Here is a 20,755-nt window from a genome sequence, read left to right as displayed (position 1 = left end):
ACTACAAGCTTGCCTGTGCCAAGTTATTACATTGCCATCTAGAATATACAGCCTTTCATTTAGCTGGCAAATTTATATTCTCCTAGGTATACCAGAGTATTTTAAGAACTATGATTACGCATTCACATATTCAGGCCTAATCATTATTGTAAACACTTAAGCTATTGCAGACTCTCACTTTCTCAGAGCATCAAAGTATCCCTGGACAGATATTCAATACTGATCAGATATTACAGAGATTATAATTTACAGACAAAACAGTACTGGTATAACTTGTTTATTGTACTGTGAGCATCAGTATATATTAGAGGCAAAGAAAACATGACTTCCAGGACAAAGAAAATTTGTTCAATATCAATCATGGAGAACCTATAAATTATCTGCTGGAATGCTTTCAGCTCAAAAGCTTGGCTTCTACAATTACAGAACACTGAAGAATATAAGATGTTCTGGATCCCAAAAGCCACATACCTAAGGTTAAACTGTAAAAGACCTGAAAAGACGTAAGGTAAAATTTATAAACTTGTCTTCTTCTGAGACAGATTGATCTTATCTCCAAGGCTCAGGGCCATTCCCTGTAAGGAAAAGGAAGACAACAATCATGACACAAATACTTCACTTGAAAATAACTTTATCTCATCTATATTAAAATGGAAGTTCCATATATAGAAATCTATTGAGTCAGTGGCATGGAAATTTCTAGCTGTTCACATCTTTGTACATTTCATAGTGCTCACTTCCTTATCACTAGGTAAAGGTTAGGTCTACATATATTATTGAGACAATGAAACTTAATTGAGCTGGCAACTGTTACATGTGTTGTCAACATGAAAAACAGAAGAATAAAACCTATTTTAACCTTTTGACCTCCCACCAATTGAAAGAGGACTGCCAGGGGAGAAGTTACAACTGCCTGTCCAGTTAGTGAAATGTAACCGTCGAAAGTCCCAGTGCTGATACCAGCACACTCAGTCCACCACAGCTATGGAAAAGAATTTAATCTCAGAGCCAGATTAATATTGCACAGAAACTGAAGAAACATCAAAAGAGACTGCATGAATAAATCCACATATTCAATAGCACAGTGATTTCAAGATGAAACCATGCTGGCATATGTAATTGAACGCAGTTTTATGTAAAAATAGCACTATAACACATCAGAAACTTTAATTTAAACCAGTCCAAAATCTTTATAGTAACATCACATAAATGAAATGTTTTCTTTGAATATGAAAACTCTCAGGTACTCCTTTATTTTACACTGTTTAAAGTATTTCTATTGTACACTGGTGTTTTTGATTTATTCCAAATCCCGGTCTTTTTTTTTTTAGCCAGGAGGTAGAAACTCTAAAATCCAAAGCAGACACATATATCTATAGAGAATACTCCTACTAAAAACCCTGAGGTTTTATTTTGTTGTTTTTAAAAAGAATCAGTGAATAGCAATTACATGCATAAAATTTCCTTGTTGTGTGACACTGAAATGTGCAACTTGGTAAGAAAAACATCATGTAACACTGGGGCATATTTGCTCTTTATTTAAAAGCAAATAAAATATAACATCCTCTTTGCAGCACTATGGACAAAATTGGGAAATCTTGACACAAATCTTGACACAAATTTTATGACAACACACCAGAGAAAAGACTGTCAAAAATCTGTACATTTTTAGGAGTGCTCAGTACATTGTCCTAACAAGGGTGAGGATGGCAATCCCCGTTACCTGACTCTTGGCCCGGATCCGTATGTGGCCTGTGACAGGCGCCTCTGGCCCCAGGTGAATCGGCTTTTCAATGCTCACATTGGCCAGGGCGTCTTCTCCGAATATGGAACGGGCGTAAAGATTGGCTGCCATAAAGCCACAATAGCCTGAAAGGGCCTACAGAAAGCACATGGGAACTCTTAAAAAAGACCAAAATCCTCTAAATACAGTTTAGTTCACCCCAAGTTCTCTAGGCAGTTATCAATGTATTATGTTTACACTTCTTTCTTCACGAGCAATGTTTTGTAACATGTGGGAATCAAGCACTGGAAAACAGTTGAGGCCTTTTTCTAGAATTCATATTGGGAATTATGCAGTCTATAGAATTCATCAAGACAAGGCAGAAGGGCATTTTGTGGTTTGTTTTAACCAACAGCAAAATGGCAAAGAAGCTAAATAGCTACTATTCTTAAGTTTGGTTACTATACATGTAATAACTAAGAGCTATCATACATGCTATATCTTAACAGCAAGTAGCTATTCTATATATTTATTTTGCTTTACAACAAAAAGGCTAAACTGGCAAAAGAAAGGTAATTTTTGTCAGAGAAGGAAGAAATATGAAGCTACTAAAAAAAACCCTTTATGCAAACAGATGGTCCCATCAAGTCTATGCTACAGCTTAGCTACTATGAATCAAAATGGACATTCAGATTTTCCAGCTTGGGACAACAGAGAATTTTGGTAACATTTATCAGCTTTTACTAATTTCAGAGTAAAAACTTTGATGTATATGTACTACTTCATTTCGTAAGCAGGCATTTTTAAGAATATTAATAACAAATGTTGAACAAATTAAATAATAAAGCACAGGGACTAAAAAAGGTATTGAAAACTCTCCAAGAAATAACTCACCTTCTCAGGAGTCAGGCATTTCATATTGGTTGACTTCAGTATGTGCTGTAAGTATTCATTTAAATCAACGATATTTGTATTCACTGTTACCTTCAAGAAGGGAAAAAAAAAGCAATTACTTTAATTAGCACCTCAGGGATTTCTGAAATCTCTTCAGGGCTCTATAAAGGAGATCACTTCCACATTCCTCCTTGAGGAACAGCACACTCAGTAAGCTGCATGCACTTCCCACTATGTGGTGGCATCACAGGAAGTCTTCCCTTCCTGTCCTCCACTTGTTAAGATAGAGAATTTAATGTTTTTACCATGGTTTCTAAAATCTAATGGGTGAATATGATACTCTGTGGAACATCTAGATTCTCTACAGCAAACAGTGGACTCCTTGTCTGAATACAGTTTACACATTGTCAGAACAAGGAAAAGCAATACCTAGTCCAAAGTTTGCTTTTAACTAGTGATAAATACTCCTTTCATCTTCCCCTTCTAGCAACAAAGCTCTCTGGGCTGCCTTGGCTTTATCATATTGCATATTATGTGCCTTGCTTAAATTGTTTTTTAACATATCTCTTAGGAGGAGTTTACCAATTACTAAGGCTTCATATATCATGTATTACAATATATTGTGCACAAGCTCCCCCTGAGATATTTAAACCTAGTCTCAAGTAGGCACACCTATGTACCACACAAGGCTACAGTTCATGAAAAATATCTCCCACTCTGGTTTAAGGTTTCTACTCCATTCTTATATTATCTCCTTTAAATCATTTTTTTAGGTTTGGGCACCCTCAGTTACTGTGAAGGGTACCCACTGTCTTGCTGGTCTTACACAGCACCCAGGACTTTATGATACAGCTGTACTGCAAAGTAGCAAGGTGAAAGAAAGATGTTCCTGTCCCCCTGACAGGGGGCTGGACTAAACAACCTTTAAGAGGTCCCTTGCAACCGACAAGACAACGTGATTAAGAATTGGAGAGGCTGAGCAGCACGAGTAATTCTGCAGCCTCAGCATAAACTTACACTTGTTCCCATCTCACCTTTGAGCCAAAATACACAGCAACCACCAGTCAGCTTGGACAGCTTCCAAACAGGAGGTAAAGCTCAATGCACACCACCTCTTTTGCAAGCCAAAAACCCAGTTATTGCATTGCTAAGCTTGTGAAACTGGTAAGATAGCTGTAAGAGAATAAGCTACTTGAGGCAAACATCCAATGAGGATGTTGAATGAGGTTTATATGGCAATAGATAATGCTGCTGTAATGAGCTGCTGTAGAACAAGAGACAGAATTGTATCTCATCAACAAAGTAACATACAAAAAACCCCCAAAAACTAACTTTGTTTTCCCATTCAAATTCTGCCCACATCTGTCTGAACTCAGCATCTGTACAGGAAGCAGGCTGGATATAATCCATGATGTCAATGTGAATATCACTGAGAACCACACAGTTTCTGTCGCTGGCTGCTCCAGAGACATCATACACTGCAAGAGAACACACAAAACCATTTCTGAATGTTCCAAAAAGTGAATTTGCACTTAATAAGGGTGCTGAGTTACCATCTGCCAATTAACAATAGTCAACCCTTGCTCAATCTCATGCTGACAATCATCCTAAAAGTAGCACATTCTGGGATGGTTTTAAGTAACAGTGATATAATTTTTTTTTAAATAATCACAAAATATTCTTACATTGTAATTTAATTTCTTCTCCCAATATGAGGGGTTTTACTTCTTTTTGAGCTCATTAAGCAGTTAAAAATGCAACACATTCATGTTAATTTTGCACACTGAAATTGTTTACTTACCAACATTACCAAAAATTATTCCATTTTCTGTTGAAGCGACTTTGACATTAGCTTTAATGTTTGCAAAATCATGTGGAGCAAGTGTCAGAGGAGATGGTTTTTCCACAAGTTTCAAGTCACCTGTGTAAAGAAATTGGGAGATGAAATCAGGAAACACTAGCAGTATACAATGAACTTAGCTTTTGGAACAACAGCTTTTTATTTTCTTGTCATCCAATTTTTGCATCTATAGAGCTGCACTAAACACCACCATAACACCACTAAACCACCACCATAGCACCACTAAACAACACCATATTAGTTGATTTGGAATTGGTTGTTCTTTTTTTTTTTTTTTATAGTTTCCTAATTGCAAGATAAATTATATTACATAGAAATTTCAGTTAAAATACTGCTGTGTTCACCCAAACCCCACTGAAAACAAATGCAAATACAGAATTAAATGGGCTTTGGATGGAGTTTAGTATTCATTATTTAACAAGGAAATGGTTAATTGTCCCTTGTATATCATAAGGCCTAACCCTATAGTCAAGTGCCTCAAACCCAAAGTACAATGTCCAGCACTACAGGCACTAAGCTATTTATAAACAGGTCAAAAATATCCCCTTGATTCTGAATATAATTGCTCCAAGGAAACACTAAGGGATGCATTTTTACTAATCCTTCAGCAAGCAACTGGAAAAACTCCTTAGTTCTATTCAACTGCAATTTGAGAACACAGCATGAACAGCACGAGCTCCACATGGGAGTGATGCCTCAAGTCAGCTTTTGCAGCACATCAGCTGGGAAATACAGAATTCCACTTTACTGAGCTGACAAATAGAAAAATACAACTTATTAAATAATGCATCCATTTGATTTATATCCATCATTAGTCTCATCAAATGATTTACAAAATTTCAGGAGAAAGGTTATGTCCCTCCAGTCATATTTACAATAGTGAAAAGTACATAACATGAGTTCTTCTAGCATATTGTAAATATATTTTCAGCTCCTGATTGCCAAAGCAGAGGACAACTAATAGGAAACTGGTTACTGTTCTTGAATTATCTGCTCCAGTGACTCCTCTAAGAGAAGTTAATGAAGCCTCAGTACTGTCCAAGCAAGACTCTGGTACAGCTGTTGGTACAGGGAATGGTTTCAGTTGAGTAAATGCAGTATTTAAGTACTTCAGGCTGAGTGCAAAAAACACCTAGAGCCGATGGCTTTCTGCTCCATTCCAGTTGGGATTTTGACCTATTTTTATTTTCCTATCTATGATAGCAGCACAATGAAAAATAAGTACATCAAAAAATCTGTCTATATCTAAAAGGAGAAGAGGAAATGGAACACTATATTCTTAGTGATAAAATCAGACTGTGGTTTATATCATCAGATTGCATTGTCAGTGTCAGTACATACAAACTTCCACCAAATATTTAAAACAGTATATTTTTAAAGGCATTCAAAGTGGTGAGTAACTGGCATCACTGTGAAGTGTTTCAGGAATTCCTTACAGCAGAGTAATGCCCAATTCCCAAAAGCTCAGAGCTGCTTTGTTGCAGCAGTGCCTCCTTACCCAGCGTGGCCAGCTCCAGGGTGCAGTTCTGCAGGGTGTCACTGGTCTGGTTGACCACGAGCACATCCAGCACAATGTCATACTGATTGACATGGACATAGGCTTCTGCATACACAGGGTCTGAGAAACCTGTCAGCTGAGTGACCTGCGACACAAGCCAAGGGATTCACCTTCTCATAAACCAGTTCAAAACACAGAATCATTCAAACAATGACAAAAAATAAGAATAAAGTACACTTAAGTTGATTATTCTTTAATACGGGTCTCCAAAACAAGAAGCCTTCCTTCACATGTCGCCCTGCATACACACTATGTGTCTACATACACATATAAACCCTCTCCAGATGAAATGAATTCTGAACTATTAAGTTCCTAAAATATGAATTGTAATGCCATTTATTCTTAAGATGATCAGCAGGACAAAGAAATGTTGACTTAAAATGAAAAGGTAATTTTAAACATCAAAAAGAATCCATCCATTCTTTCAAAGTCTGGGGGTTTAACTCTTAACTAATGAATTACTCAAGTGATTTCTTCTCTTTACACCTCCTCAGCAGGTTCTGCTAATCTACAGAAAAAAAGGCATAAAGAGTGAAATAAGGATGCATTGCACTTGGCCATAGGATACAGCAGCCAAAGTAAGAGGATTTTAATCACTTCTGGCATCCTTGCTCACTTCCCTGTGAACTTTATTGGGATTTCAAAGCAGCAAATCCTAATTTCTTCTCCACATTCCACCAGCTCAGCACTATCCAAATGTCCTTCTTGTTCTTCCTCTTCCCATTTGAGAAGGTAACAACTATAAGCACAAGTGCTTTTCTTTCTCCTGATCCCAACCAGGATATAACTGGATCTTCCTAATCAAGCAGCATAGTCTGGTTCATCAGTTCCAGTCTGCAGCTCCCAAAGTGATCCCATTTATAAACCACTGATTTCCCACTACCTTATTAAGTTTGGAAGCAAGAGGATCAGCAGCCTCTTTCCTCTGTGTGTTTCCCATTGCTGCAAGAAGGCTAAGCTGGAACTGGTCTTCTTTTGAGCTCATTTCATTTTTAGCAGTAAGCTGCATGAAGGAAATGGGATCATCTGGCTGAATTGTCACATTCCTCTTCTCAGATTCTTTCTGCAGGAAGAGAATAATTCAAGAATTCACAGTGAATTCCATTCCTTAGCACAGAAATCCAGTCAAATAATGGCTGACAAAGTCAAATGATGACATTTCTAGGACCAGCTTGGATGTGAACACCTGTAAAAACTCCAAGTGTTTATGGTTACACACTTATAACAGCTCACCTTCTGGGAAAGCTTCTCCTCTTCTAGCTTGGCTGACAGCATGTGAGAGAGGGACTGCCTGCATTCTTTGTTGAAAATGTCATTCATGAGAGGAGAACATTCTGACAACACTTTCAGACACAATGAAATGCGATCCACATCATCATCTGTAATTGGCTTCTTGGGAAGAGAAGACTTTCCCAAGTGGAGAATAGTGGCCATCAGCAGCATAGCTTCAGCATTAAAGGACTGAGAAGGAGCACAAAGAGAATGGAAGAAGGTTATTGCAATTTCCACAGCTTTACAGAAATGTTGACTTCTGACTTATTTAGGAAAAGGTGTATATTAATCAAATAATAACATCTCTGAACAGATTACTTAGTTTTTTAGTCTCGCTATCTGAAACCAAGCAGAATGATTTAGAGACTGTCTAGATAGAATGGCTGGAAAGCAGCAGGTCCTGTTTGTGATCTAAACTATCATTATTATCCAATCACATAACTGACACTTCACTTTGAACTTAACCCAATTTGCATCTTTGTAAAAGAAAAGTGGCAAAAAACAGCTCTTCCTTAAATGTGAAAACACAGAAGATGACTCACGTTTTGCTTCTTCTTTTCCTGAACTAGGGACACATAACGTAAAGCAATCTTGGTTAAAGTTGTAGCGAGGGAAGCTGCAACAAAGAAATCTCCATCCAGCAGGAATCCTCGTAAGGGAGGTCTGCAAAGACAAATGATCTTCAGAAAACTACTTCTGGATGACAATCTTCAGCCTATTTTTCTTGATACCTTAACTTTCACACTGTATAAGCAAAACTAGTTTGAAACTCCTCACAAGGCTGGGGTTTTTCCTTCTCAAAGTAATTTTCTAGATACAGAGATTTCCACAAATCACACAGTCATTTCCACATGGACTAGGGAGAGAGAGGTGTAGGAATGCAAGGTGATATAAAGGGAAGAAAATATTTTAATCTCTGCATCCAACTAAAACTGTGAGAGAGCTTTATATATAAATAAATCAACTAGAATTTAAGATATTGTAATTAATAAAGCACTTAATTATACAGCAGGCTTTGATTACAAATCCTAAGCAATAAGGCAACTTCCTATACTATCTAGTTGGGATAATACCTTAAAACAGGAAATTCCCTCAACCACTGAACTCTGTATGACAGATAACACCACTCAAATAAACAAAGATAAAAATTAACCAAGTCATTCCTGGCCAAGTAGGAAATCACAAATACCTGTCTTCTTCCTTTTTGGCAGGTCGGGAACTGCTAAGAGCACTTTGTGTTGCATAAGTGCCCATCTCTGTCACTAATTTTTGGGCTGGACCCACAGACACTTCTTCTTCAGGTTTGAGCTCACCAGCTTCTTTCTTGATTTCAGATTCTACTATTGGGATCTAGAAATGAGCAGGAAGCAACGGTTACAATTAAAATAAAAGATACTGTTTTGTTCTGCAGAAGGTTTTAATAAAAATTATCTGCATTACTCAAGTTTTTATAAGCCAAAGGTCAGCTACAGTGCATTGGTTTGGGGAGAATTTGAGAAAATAAGCAGATATTGAAATACATACAGAAGCTTCCCACACATGCAATAAAGCTCCCATTGATGAATTAGATTTCGTCAGAGAAATCTTTCTCTCAGAACAACCCAGATTTAAAGCACCTTTTCTTTGCTACTGGATATCATTAAATCATATCTTAAAGCTGCCATAATTTTCTGAAATAAGGAATTTCCCAACTCTTCTCTTAACAGATATCACTTATTCTCAGCTCAAGTATTCTACTTGAATAAAATGAGTAATGAATGCAAAACCCTGACTGCTTTTTACTTAAGATTTCCTGTGCAAATGCCATTACACATCATAAGTCCCCAAAACACCGTTGCATCTTAATTGATCTTTCCAAAATACCTTTTCTTAGAAAACCCACTGCACAATGGCAGGAAAAAACCCAAAACATACACACCTCTCCTAGTGATCTGCGAACCTCTGTCATTACACTTTGTATATCCTCCTTTGTGCTGCAATATTCTCCAAGGATCCATAATGCTCCTCGATAAATCCTAAGACAAGAACAGTAATTTAAATCATGCTTTCGTGACATGCTCAAACTGGCACTAAGAAAAGTGATTTATCAGGTAATAAAGGCCAGTCTTGACAAATTCAAAAGGACACAACTGACAAAAGTAGGTTAAATCAAAAGCAATTATCCTTTAAGCCTCAGTAAACTCATGAACAAGTACATCAAAATACATCAAATTAGATATATTCTCTGCTACATATTTATTTCCATCTGTGTTAAACCTAACATACATAAAATTAAATTTCATTGTGATCATAATGAAATACTCCACTGCATGTAAATAAAGTCAGCTCTAAATTCTCCATTTAACTGAGACAAACTAATTTTTCCATTATGCAGGAGAAAATGAAAAAACAGAACAAGAATGAAGATTAGGAAAAGAATAGCAAAGCTTCGGAGGGATTTTTTGCCCCCACTTAATGAGATTACAATGGAGATGGGATTCAGAGTTTTCTGTGTATTAGGAGAATGACAGAATGCTCTTCTGATACAGAGAAGTTCTCATATGACTTAACCTTTACATATCCATTAGCAAGCAAGGTTTTTAGAGCCCTAAAAGGTACTAAAATAGCTCTATAGTTTGTTTTCTAATAAATGTACAGTATTTCCACTTGCCTACAAGTGCAAATTCCTTAGGAATTCTGTTTTAATAAATGTATTACTTTATGTTTGGCCTTCATCAACAACAATATTTTCTAGCAAGTGGAATTACAATTATCAAGTGCATTACAGAAATTAAAATTGAACTTATTTCGTCTATTCAATGCAACAAACACCCAATTTATCTCTTGCACAAGCAGGCAAGGAGAAAGCTGTACATAGAAATCCTCTACTTAAAATATCTCAGCTCAGAGTCAGTCTGTGTAGGTAATGTGGATTTCGGTACATATTTAATGACAATATACATTCAATGCAAGTGAGGTGCTCCCAAGTCCGTCAGATTCTGGACTCACTTGACAGATTTAATAGCATGAAAGACTTCAAGCATCTTCTCAACAATAAGAGGTCTGAGGTTTTCAAATCTCTGGATCGCTTCCCGCACAAACTCCAGGACATCGGCGGCTGCCGCTTCGTTGTTATCACTAAGGAACTCCATCAGCTGCCACGAAAGATTGAACATCAGCACAAACAGCAGCACAGAGAAGTTTGTACAATAATACTTCCCTTCTATGTTCAGAAAAATAAAACTCCTTATATATCTCCAGTGAAAAAAACCTGAAGTCAAACTATCTTAAGTACATTCCAAACAAGTAGCAATTGTAACATTTCCAAACTGTTTTTCTAGTGATACAAATTATTGCACTTTTAAAGGTTCTCTTCAGCTCGTGTTCTTCAAAAATACATTAATAGTCTCAGAAGACAAATAATTACAGCATCAAAAGTCCTATGTTTCTTTAAGAATTAAAATCAGCATTGGTTCTTGTGAGGTTCATTATGAGGCCACTATTAGGAACACCTGAGCTTCAGCAATTCTGCATGTGCTGCGTATAGGTGTAACACATGTAATGAGAATATAATGAAATATTTGCATACCACTGGAATAACATTTGCAGCCATGTCTGGGAAGCGAACACTACAGGAATGCAGGGTCCGAACCAGGAGCTGTCTGTACTTGTCTGTATCTTCATGCTCTGTCACATTATTAGTTTTAATCACTTCCTTCTTCAGAACAATCACAAGCTGCAAAGAAGATCAAATCAATTTTTTTTTTAAATGACATTTTTCAAAAGAAAGAAAATACTGTAATGAATCAAAAGCACATATAATTTACCTCCTCCACATTTCTTGAAGACACAAGATCCAGAGCCAGCTGAAGGGTTTTTTTGCGTACTTCTAGATCCGGGGTGCTCAACACTCTGAGGATGTCCATAACTAGATCCTGAAACAATAACAAAGTAAAGTATTTTGCCATTTTAAATTACTTCCTTTTCATACAATTCTGATTTTCAGTCCTCAATGATTTTCAAAGCCTTTCTGGATACATAATATATGATCTACTGACAAGCAAGCAACAGGCATTAAAACTTCTCAGTGTTCACTTGATACATTCTACATTTACATAGAAGTCTCCTGTGCAGCTACACCATTAAACCTTACAACCAGGAAAGCATTTGTCATTGTTAATTCTCATGCAGACAATAAAAGCAGCCAAGTCATAAACACAGAAGTCAATCCAATATGTTTTTACCAAAAACATAACAGGAAATTGAAACTTCAGAAGTTCTTCTCTCCATACACTGCAAAAAGCTGGGAGCTTTGTTATTTAAGGCTTTTCCTTCCAAAAGCTTACAGGAAAAGAGACAGCCCACATACCTGCAACACTCGTTCGTGGGAGGGATGCTCCTTCAGCTCAATCAACCGATCCAAAACAATCAGTTTCACATTATTATCACTTTCTTTAATAATCAAATCTATGTAGCATTGGGCAGCAGCCTAAAATTAAAAGAATCAAAACTCGTTTTTTTAGTCATAAATAGGATAAACTGGAAAACTTCTGAAATTGAGGAAAAGACTCCTATTATTTTATTATTAAAGCAGCTAGTCAGAGTTGGCACAGAAATTAACCTGATAAACAGACTTTAAAATTTTTTGTCCACCATGTTATAAAAATCATACGTGAAGGCTCACAATGGCATCAACTTACAGTACACAGATTTGACTTCAAATTCAACGAAAGATATAAGATAGGTTATCTAACATGTTTTGGGTCAGCTGTGAAATATGTGACAGGGCATGAAAACCAACTTACAAGAGTTGGCAGTGTTAGCCTACCTAGATTAGGTTTTAATGACAGCTTCTATTTACAGTGTGTCTACTTAACAAAAATGAGCATGGCAAACCAAGAATGCTAGAATTCATACTCCGTCCTGACCTTTGGAAACTACTATTTACAATGCTCTAAATCTATGTATAACCTATCTTTTAAATTTCCATACAAATTCAAAATTTCAAAGTGATCCTCAATAATCAGCTATAGAAATATAAAACTAAGAATCCCAAGTCAATCAGTAATCAACACAAATCTTCACTGCTTTATGCTTCTACCCTGGTCTGAAATGAGTCATTCATGAGCAAAAATTTTCATCCAATCTCTGAAACCTTCAGCTGTAGTCTGCTTTGCTAACTAGGTCAAGTAGACCATAGGTTAGTCCAACAGTCTGCACAGTATTCAAGCTTGTCCCCTACCAAAGTGATATGAAATCCACTAGCTCCAGGTCTGCTCAGTCTTTTTTTGTAACCAGTTCTAAGAGATACTTTAAGACAGTGTTTCACATGAGAAGTGTTACTAAAACCTTCCCTCCTAAGTATCAACACGCAGCACACAGTGCTCACTTCAGCGCACTAGAAGCTATTGAAGAGCTGAAATCATCACTTTCATACCTTGATTGCTGTGGGTGCACTGGAGAGTGTAACCAGAGTACCTGCAGCCTCATACTTCACTGCAGGACTCGAGGACTGCAGCAGGTTGTAGATGCAGCGAATGAACCGAGCTCTCTCCGATGGATTCGCGTGACAGACCTCGATAAAAGAATAATCCACAGTTGGCACAAAAAGAAAAGAAGAATCCTACAGCTCACCTGCTCCACTATCTTACAGAGAGGAGAAAATTAACCAAAAGGAGACAACCTTTTCTGGTGACAGGAAGTGTCATTCGTGGCTGTAAAAATCTAATTGTAAAAGCTCTTCAAAAGCTGTTCTCAACAACTCTGAGCAATGCTACACAGTCTTAAAATCTCCCAAAAGGAAGGGCAGAGCCTCTAACAGCTTCTGTAAGAGATGCCCTGCTCATGCCCACAAAGACCACTCTGATAATATTGTCCCCACTACAGCAAATCTGGTGAGACTTATTGCTCTGTACAGTGCACACTTGAGATGTTTATCATTTCAAGAGACAAATCTTATTCAGCACTATTAAGCAATGACATATTCCTGACATGGACAAGAAGCCAGCTAAATCCCCTTTCCAGCAACATTCTATCCTTTTTAAAAAACAGTCTAATATAATTCTGTAAATTAACATGTGCATTTATCTTAAATGTGCCACAAGATTTCCCTTTTACCTTGTAAATTAGTTCTACAATAACCAACTGCAGTATGTCACCAAAGGTCTGCACTTGGTCAATACAGGTACTCAAATAATCCAAAGCTCGATCCTACACAGAAGATAAAATATTTTATGTTATTCAGCATTTTCTCACTCAGTTGAATTTTAAATCAAAACCCATTCTAAAAATCAAAATACCAAACAGCCTTTATACAATGCTTCACCCATTTAGGAAAACACTGTAGACCTAAACAGAAAAATAATCCATCCTGTCTATAGAGGGCAAAAAGAGAAACAAACTCATGGTAGTTAGGAACAAAAGGCAATTGCTTGTAGAACAAGTAATCCAAAACATTAAACAGAAACTGCCATGCAGCTACAAAAGCTTTAGAACAGCAGATAATGGAGTGCTTCTCAGTGTGGTTATGCTCACATTTTTCAGCACCTTCATCATATAGAGTAGTTCTCCTTTAAAATAAAGAGAGCACTAAAGACCTACATTATCAGTACCAAATATCCCACAAAAGCATTAACACTATCATACATGGGGTTTTTTATGAATACAAGTAGTTTATACTACCAACAAACTACTGGCTAGTTACCCAGCATATTTACAATTATTAAACCAAATGACTTTGAGGGCAGGTATCCTTACCTGATCTGCATGAATCAGCATCATAAATGCGTTTCTTTTGCAGCTTGCATCTTTCTCATTCACCAAGAAATCATGGATCAGTTCAGGAGCATCAGGTATAAGATGTTCAAAGTTCCTTTACAAGAAAATAAACATAATTAAGAGCTACTGGCACAGAGCAGAACCCAAGGATGCCCATTAAATAGAAGAGAAAAGGCAAACAAACCTAAAAATTCCTAACACCACACTAGGGAGTGATAAATATTTGAGTTCTCAAAACCTAAGGGCAGTGCTGGTGTTATGCATGCAGGACTGTGCCCTGTTTGTGCACGTACCTGTAGATGGTGTAAATGGCCAGCACGGCGTTCCGGCGCACGTAGCTGTGCCGGTGCTCCAGGCACGCGCGGATGGCCGGCATCAAGGGCTCCAGCAGCTCTGCTTCCTTCAGCTTGCAGAGAAAGCGCAGAGTGGAGCCTCGGATAAACTCATTTGGGTGCTGGAGATCCTAAAAGAAACAGGAAAGATATCTGAAATGCCAGACTCTCCAGATGAATGCACTTACCACCTTCTCCCATGCTCAGCTCTCCCATGGTACAAGTTCCCAACATCCCCAACAACACCTCACTGTTTTCTCAAGAAATGCTTTCCTAAAGCACTCCTGTCCCAGAATATTTAAAAATATGTATTTATGTGCAATAAAACTTAGAAAGCCTGTAGGATTTTTTTTCTGGATTATATTTTTCCAACCCATTCCCAAAGTTGAAGCTCCTTAATATCTTTAAGGTGTTTCCCAAATATACCACGATGGCGTACTTTTATGACCCACGGCTTGTCCCAAGATGCTTGGAAGATGGTAACCATGTTACCCCTCACCTTTAATGTTCACAGACAAGGAAACAGAGCACTAACTTTTTTTTAAGTTGTACCAGTAAAAGAATACAAAACTCCTTGGTAGTAGGTCTGCTGCTTATTTGCAGTTACCAGCTCTGAAGCACTGAGACACAACTGACAGGAAGGAAATGCTGAGCATAAACAATGTTTCTATTTATTCAGTAACACAAAATGCTACCCCTTCTACAAAGATCCAGCAGAGGAACATAACCAATGAAATAAACAAGAGGCTACCTTTCTGTATGCATCACACACGAGGATCATTTCCTGCAGGAGCCTGCCATCTGGAGTGGTCTTTGGCACGATCTCCCAAAAGACGAGCAGCAGCTTTTTGATGGTATGGTCTTGGAGAGGCAGTACAAAACGTATGATGGTCATCAGGAGCCCAGGCAGTTTCTCACCATTCAGAATCATAATGATTACTTTCTTCAAGGCCTCTGTCTTCAACTTGACATCTCCTTTTTCTGTAGGGGGAAATGAAGTGAGGAAGGCTGACATGTCACAGCTACTTTAATAGAAATATTGATCCTCAGTGTCAGAAGACACAAACTCCTCTGACGGAGTGAAATACAGCATATCAATAAAATCTATACCTTTACTTCTATTAAAGGATAAAGAAGAAGCAAGAGATATTTAAAAATAAGCATGGAATTCATGGAATAATCAGAAGACCAATACATTGGAATTGAAAGAGTTCAAATTCCAAGGCTGTTTTAATGTTTAAATTTGTACCAGGATACTACAATGTGCTTAGTGTCACACATATATCAGATACCAACACTGCTGTTTTGGCCAGCACATTCCACAGTGCATTGAACAAGTGACAGCACAATTTGTTTCTTATTCCAAAAAAAATCTGCTCAAATCTGCCTTAGCCCAAGCAGGCATTACTTAAAACTCTCTCTCAAAAAAAAAAAAAACCTCAGATTTTGCACTGCGGAGTACACTAAAGCACATAAAATAATATCATGAAGTTTCTCAAAACACAGCAAACAGAGGAACATACATCATCCAGAACTCAACAGAAAATAAACATGAAACTGACTTGTTTTAGCTTACCAAATGTAAACAAAACTCTAGGAAAGGCACAATGAGAGAACAGGTAAGATGGAGTATCCTTCAAACACTGTCAATACTTGCCTAGGTCATTTTTTAAGCTGATTTCCGAAGGTGGCTCTGAATCCATGGGAACATTGATCAACGTGTAACACACATTCTCTGCAGCAGTCATGGCTCTTGGTTACAGGAATTCTCTCAAGGGAAGAATTCTTTTCACACAAATGTCAGACAACCTAAAAACCAAGCAAACAAAATCATCCCAAAGTTAAAAAATTGCATTAAGAAACACAAAAGCATTATTATAACCGACTTAATGACTTGAAGGGATTGCTGAGTTTCTTGAGAAGGCACATGCAAAAGCCTTCTTGCCTTGCTGTTACCCTAAAATATTCCTGTGAGCACCACAAAGATGAAGAGCATAACATTTTTCAGAGACAACAGAAAAAAAACAAAATCTTTCCAATATTTTGGGCACAGTCAGGGATAACAGACTGAAGGCAAATAAATGCAGCAGCTTCTCCCTCCTCGATTCATTCCCAGCTGTATATTCCCACTACCTTCTCTGCACTCCAGTGCCCCTCCAGGTAAATGACCCAAACTGCATAATCAGCTGAAAAACTTGACAGAAAAAAGAGAAAATGAAAAGATAAAGTTCTGGGCTCAATTAACAAGTTGAATCAGTCTATGCAGGAAGCTTTGAAGATGAGTACGAGATCCAAGAGAGCAGAAACCAAGGATGGGAGAGAAGACTAAGTGATGGAGAGAGAAGCATTTTACCTGCCAGAGATCATCAGATCAGCTCAACTCTACTGTCTCCACTAGACACTAATGAGGAAACCAAGTCTTTTCATGGTGAAAAAGGACAAGAAGGCTACAGATCTATCAAAGCTGCTGTGTGCCTGGCAGTCCAGGTAATGAAATCTGCTATTAAGCTCAATTCTCATTCTCGGGTTTGTTTTTTCTTTATGTAATAGATATCTAGGACCAAATCAACCCTTTTGTTGTATCAATCCTCATTCTCATGTTTGTTTATTCTTTATATAATAGACATTTAGGATCAAATCAACCTTTTTATTCTATTTCTTAAGTAATGAAAAATGCTCAAGCTTGAGCTTGCTTGGCTAATGCTGTGATACAAACCACAGCAAAGAAAACTGTTACTGTTTATTACATGAGCAATTTTGTACTTTCTACAGAAATTGTGTCAAAAATAAATCAGCTTTTACTGATATTGGTTGTCTCAAAGTCTGAGAGTCTTTCTCATCAAATGGGCACCCAGAGAACGTCACCCTGAACAGGGAGTAGGGAACTTGTGCTGAGCTGGGCTGCTGGCCCTTTCTCCACACAAGAAAACAACTCACATCAATCAGCACCACAACAACCACCCCAAAAAATACTTGCAATACAGATTTTTTAGGGAAACATTCCTCTTTCTGTTATGAATTCTGCATTTTAAGGCCTAGATCCCTCAATCTTGTTGCTTACAAATATTTACATAAACCACTCGTTCATGAAATGACTAGATGTGGCACTTAGGGCCATGCTCCAGTTGACAAAGGTGGTGATCAAAGGTTGGATTTGATCATCTCAGAGGGCTTTCCCAACTGTTTTCTTGCCTCAGCAGCAGCTTTTTTGCTTACATTTCCTATGCTGTTATCCAGAACTCCTGCCTCAAAGCCCTGCAGCCAGCACCTTCACCTACAAGAAGGACTCACACAGACCATAAAGTAGATCCTTGTGAAAGCAGGGCAGGTATCTTTACTCACGCAAAGACGTCAGCTGCAGAAATTTCCAAAATTACAGTAAAACATATCTCTGAAGTGTGATAAATGAGTGCACTTTGGGCACTGAAAACCAGCAATGAAAAAAAACTCTCCTAAAACACAGAGCTGGGAGATTTGGCAGGGAGAACCACCACCCAGTTTTCCTCCTTGCAAGGCACAAAGACTTGAAATCAGAGAAATTGAGAGCCCACACGGACACAGACGTAGGTGCTGCTTTAACTCTCCAGCAGTAACATCTCTGTCACCTGTGGTGAGTCACTGAATGGCTGGGGTCCGAAGGGACTTTAAAGATTAATTCATTCCAAGCCCCCGCCCATCACCAGACCAGGTTGCTCGGAGCCCCATCCAACCTGGCCTCGAACACTTGCAGGGATGGGGCACCCACAACCAGACCTCGAGACCCAAGGAAATCGAAAGTTGCAGAGTTTACAGAGGCCAGAGAGACAAAAAGCCACGCCTGTTCGCCACCTACATCCCCGGGGAGCCTTAGGAACGCGGACACCTAATGAACTAAAACCCTGAGAATGCACCGCTCTACTGACGCACAACTATAACACAGAGTGTTCAAAATGTTTACTAAAAAATCCCGACAAATTTCCAGCCGGCTGAGGGATATTTCTCCCTTAATGTCCCAGTTCCTACTTCCACTCCAAACCCGGGTATTTTAAGCTATGAGGAAAAACTTCCCTCAATGCCCGCGTCCGCCTGCCATTCCCCTGAACAAACCCCGAGATCCGCAGCTCTCTCCGCGCCACAAACCCTCCCACAGCCGCCCCGCGCCCCGGGGCCCGGCCGGGAGCCACCGGGAAGATGCCGGCGGGGCCCTGAGGCCTCGGGCCTTGCGGCGCCCAGCGGAGAAGCGGCGCCCGCCCCTTCCCCCCGGCCCCGCGAGGCCGCCGCGGGCCGGCCGTGCGGCTCCGTACTGGACGGTGGGGTCGGGCCGGTCCCGGTGCGGAGCTGAGCCCGCGGCGCTGCCGCTCCGGCGATGGCTGACGTGGAGGCGCGCCCGCCCCGGCCACATCGCGCGTACGGCGGCCGCGGCGGGACACGCCTCCCGCCAGCGCGAAAGGGGCGGCGCCGCCGCGCGAGGAAAGGGCGGCGCCGGGAGGGGCTGCGCCTGTGACGTCACGGACTCGAGCGGGCGGCGGGGTTTTCCCGCGCGGGGGGATCCGGGACCCTCGGGATACGGGAAACAGCGGGAAACAGCGGGAAACAGCGGGAAACAGCGGGAAACAGCGGGAAACAGCGGGAAACAGCGGGAAACAGCGGGAAACAGCGGGAAACAGCGGGAAACAGCGGGAAACAGCGGGAAACAGCGGGAAACAGCGGGAAACAGCGGGAAACAGCGGGAAACAGCGGGAAACAGCGGGAAACAGCGGCCGAAACCACGATTAAAAACCCCGCACGGATAGATATAGCTTTAGATATTAGATAGATATAAATATTAGATAGATATAGAGATAGATATTAGATAGATATAGATATTAGGTATAGATAGCTATTAGATATAGATGATAGATATAGATTTACATATTAGATAGATATAGATATAGCTATTAGATGTAGATGATGATAGAGATAGATTAGATATATATATATAGATTGAACGCAATTAGATAAATAACAAAACAAAAAAAAGAGTAAAAGGAAGGTAGGAAATGGTAAAGTAAAAAATAAATAAGAAAACAAATAAATGGGTGGGGGAAAAAAGTAATTGGGGAAAATTAGTAATGAACTGGACAATAGATTATGGGAAATGAATAAAGAAGAGGGTATATAAATAAATAAGGGAAAAGCAAAGGGAGGGAAAATGGGGGGCTAAGCAAGGGGAGAGAAAAAAACAATGGGGGAGAAGCAAAGGGAAAGAATAAAACAATGGGAGGTGGAAAAATGAGCAGGAAGCAAGAGAAAGGAAAAGAAGGAAAAAAACAATGGGAAAAATAAATAAAGGGGAAAATATAAATAATGGTGAAAAAGTAATTTAGGGGGAAAATGAAAATTAGTAAGTGAAATGAAATGAAAATGAGTAAAGGGGGAAATAAATAAGGGAGGAAATAAATAGAAAAATAATAGGGGAAAGACGAAAATAAATTTAGGAAAAATAAAAGCAGCTTTTTCTAGTGCTTAAGAACCAAATATGCAGCCTTGGCACTGCTGTTTTGCTATTTTCATGACTGAACTATTTGTATGGATTCAAGACATTATTTAAAGCCTGTTTAAAACAGTACCATGATTTATTAATTTTTGTTTAATTAATAAATATTAATAAATGATTAATCTGCAAGTTCCAGGCCCTTTTTTTGTTTAAGTACACCGAACAGGCTATCAGGTCCTATGTGGGTCCACTCCAGAAGACTGTTCCTTGCTATTTTCAATGCAATCACTGGGGAGAATAATTATACTGAACTCATTCTTGCTTACAATACAGCATCCCACCCAGGAAGCAGCAATTCACTGGGCTTCCCTGGCAGATGACCCTGAGGAAGGCACTGCTAGTCCCAAATTTTGTGGCATTCAGCTTAAATCCAAAGAGCACCAGGTGCAGACCAAGCTGAAGAGACAAAGCCCTGGAGACCTCTAATGGGAACTTCTGGTGGCTTTTTGTTACTCCAATTCAGCCCCCAGTGAGCTAAAAGCCCTGTTCTGCCCCAAGGCTGGCTGATGGCTCTAAAGAAACACTGACAGTGCTAAAAGAGCTGGGGTTGAGTAAATCCCCCCAAAAAACCTGACCACAAGCTGGTTGTCAGCTTCATGCTTTTTCAGCCTCATAACCACAAATGCCTTTTCAGCTGGGACAAGCTGACACAGGGAAATGATGTTCCCTGTTTGCTCCATGACTATTTTATGGTTTCATAGGCATTTTAAGATCCTCTCAGTTCTACATGGTAAGCAAACGCTCTAACAAATGATCAAACACAGAACGGCAGCTTGATATGACACTACTATTTGTAAACAGCTGTTTTTTCAGACTGAAAAAAAAAATCAAACTCACAGCAGAA

General features: G+C 39.1%; 1 protein-coding gene across 2 annotated transcripts; it reads right to left on the bottom strand.

Annotated features, from left to right (window-relative positions):
• Window positions 1-261: 261 nt before the first annotated feature.
• COPB1 (COPI coat complex subunit beta 1) lies at window positions 262-18,766 on the bottom strand. Of its 2 annotated transcripts, none has more exons than XM_053945479.1 (22): window positions 18,680-18,766; window positions 16,054-16,205; window positions 15,148-15,377; window positions 14,358-14,527; window positions 14,044-14,158; window positions 13,405-13,497; window positions 12,725-12,862; window positions 11,657-11,776; window positions 11,115-11,222; window positions 10,877-11,023; window positions 10,297-10,442; window positions 9,227-9,323; window positions 8,498-8,658; window positions 7,851-7,971; window positions 7,270-7,497; window positions 6,920-7,099; window positions 5,977-6,121; window positions 4,419-4,538; window positions 3,950-4,095; window positions 2,618-2,707; window positions 1,724-1,879; window positions 262-575 (listed from the first exon to the last, which is right to left on the bottom strand). In XM_053945479.1, exons 2-22 carry the CDS (start codon window positions 16,142-16,144, stop codon window positions 516-518), a joined length of 2,862 nt encoding a protein of 953 aa, XP_053801454.1. In that variant the 5' UTR covers window positions 16,145-16,205; window positions 18,680-18,766; the 3' UTR covers window positions 262-515. The 2 variants fall into 2 exon arrangements, with proteins under 2 accessions (XP_053801454.1, XP_053801455.1); XM_053945480.1 differs by lacking the exon at window positions 18,680-18,766 and adding an exon at window positions 18,483-18,613.
• Between the last annotated feature and the right edge of the window lie 1,989 nt (window positions 18,767-20,755).

This window comes from Vidua chalybeata, chromosome 6, assembly GCF_026979565.1.
Source record: "Vidua chalybeata isolate OUT-0048 chromosome 6, bVidCha1 merged haplotype, whole genome shotgun sequence".
NCBI lineage: Eukaryota > Metazoa > Chordata > Aves > Passeriformes > Viduidae > Vidua > Vidua chalybeata.
The sequence above is the reverse complement of the archived record's forward strand: the minus strand, read 5'-3'. Positions and strand labels throughout refer to the sequence as shown.

What these genes read in the sequence shown, in the direction of transcription:
- COPB1 (XM_053945479.1), bottom strand. Translation starts at nt 16,144, where the DNA reads ATGACTGCTGCAGAGAATGTGTGTTACACGTTGATCAATGTTCCCATG. An exon ending in GTGCACCCACAGCAATCAAG is followed by an intron (nt 11,777 to 12,724) that starts GTATGAAAGTGA and finishes TTTTAATTTTAG; the next exon opens with GCTGCTGCCCAATGCTACAT. An exon ending in CTGCAAATGTTATTCCAGTG is followed by an intron (nt 10,443 to 10,876) that starts GTATGCAAATAT and finishes CTTTCGTGGCAG; the next exon opens with CTGATGGAGTTCCTTAGTGA.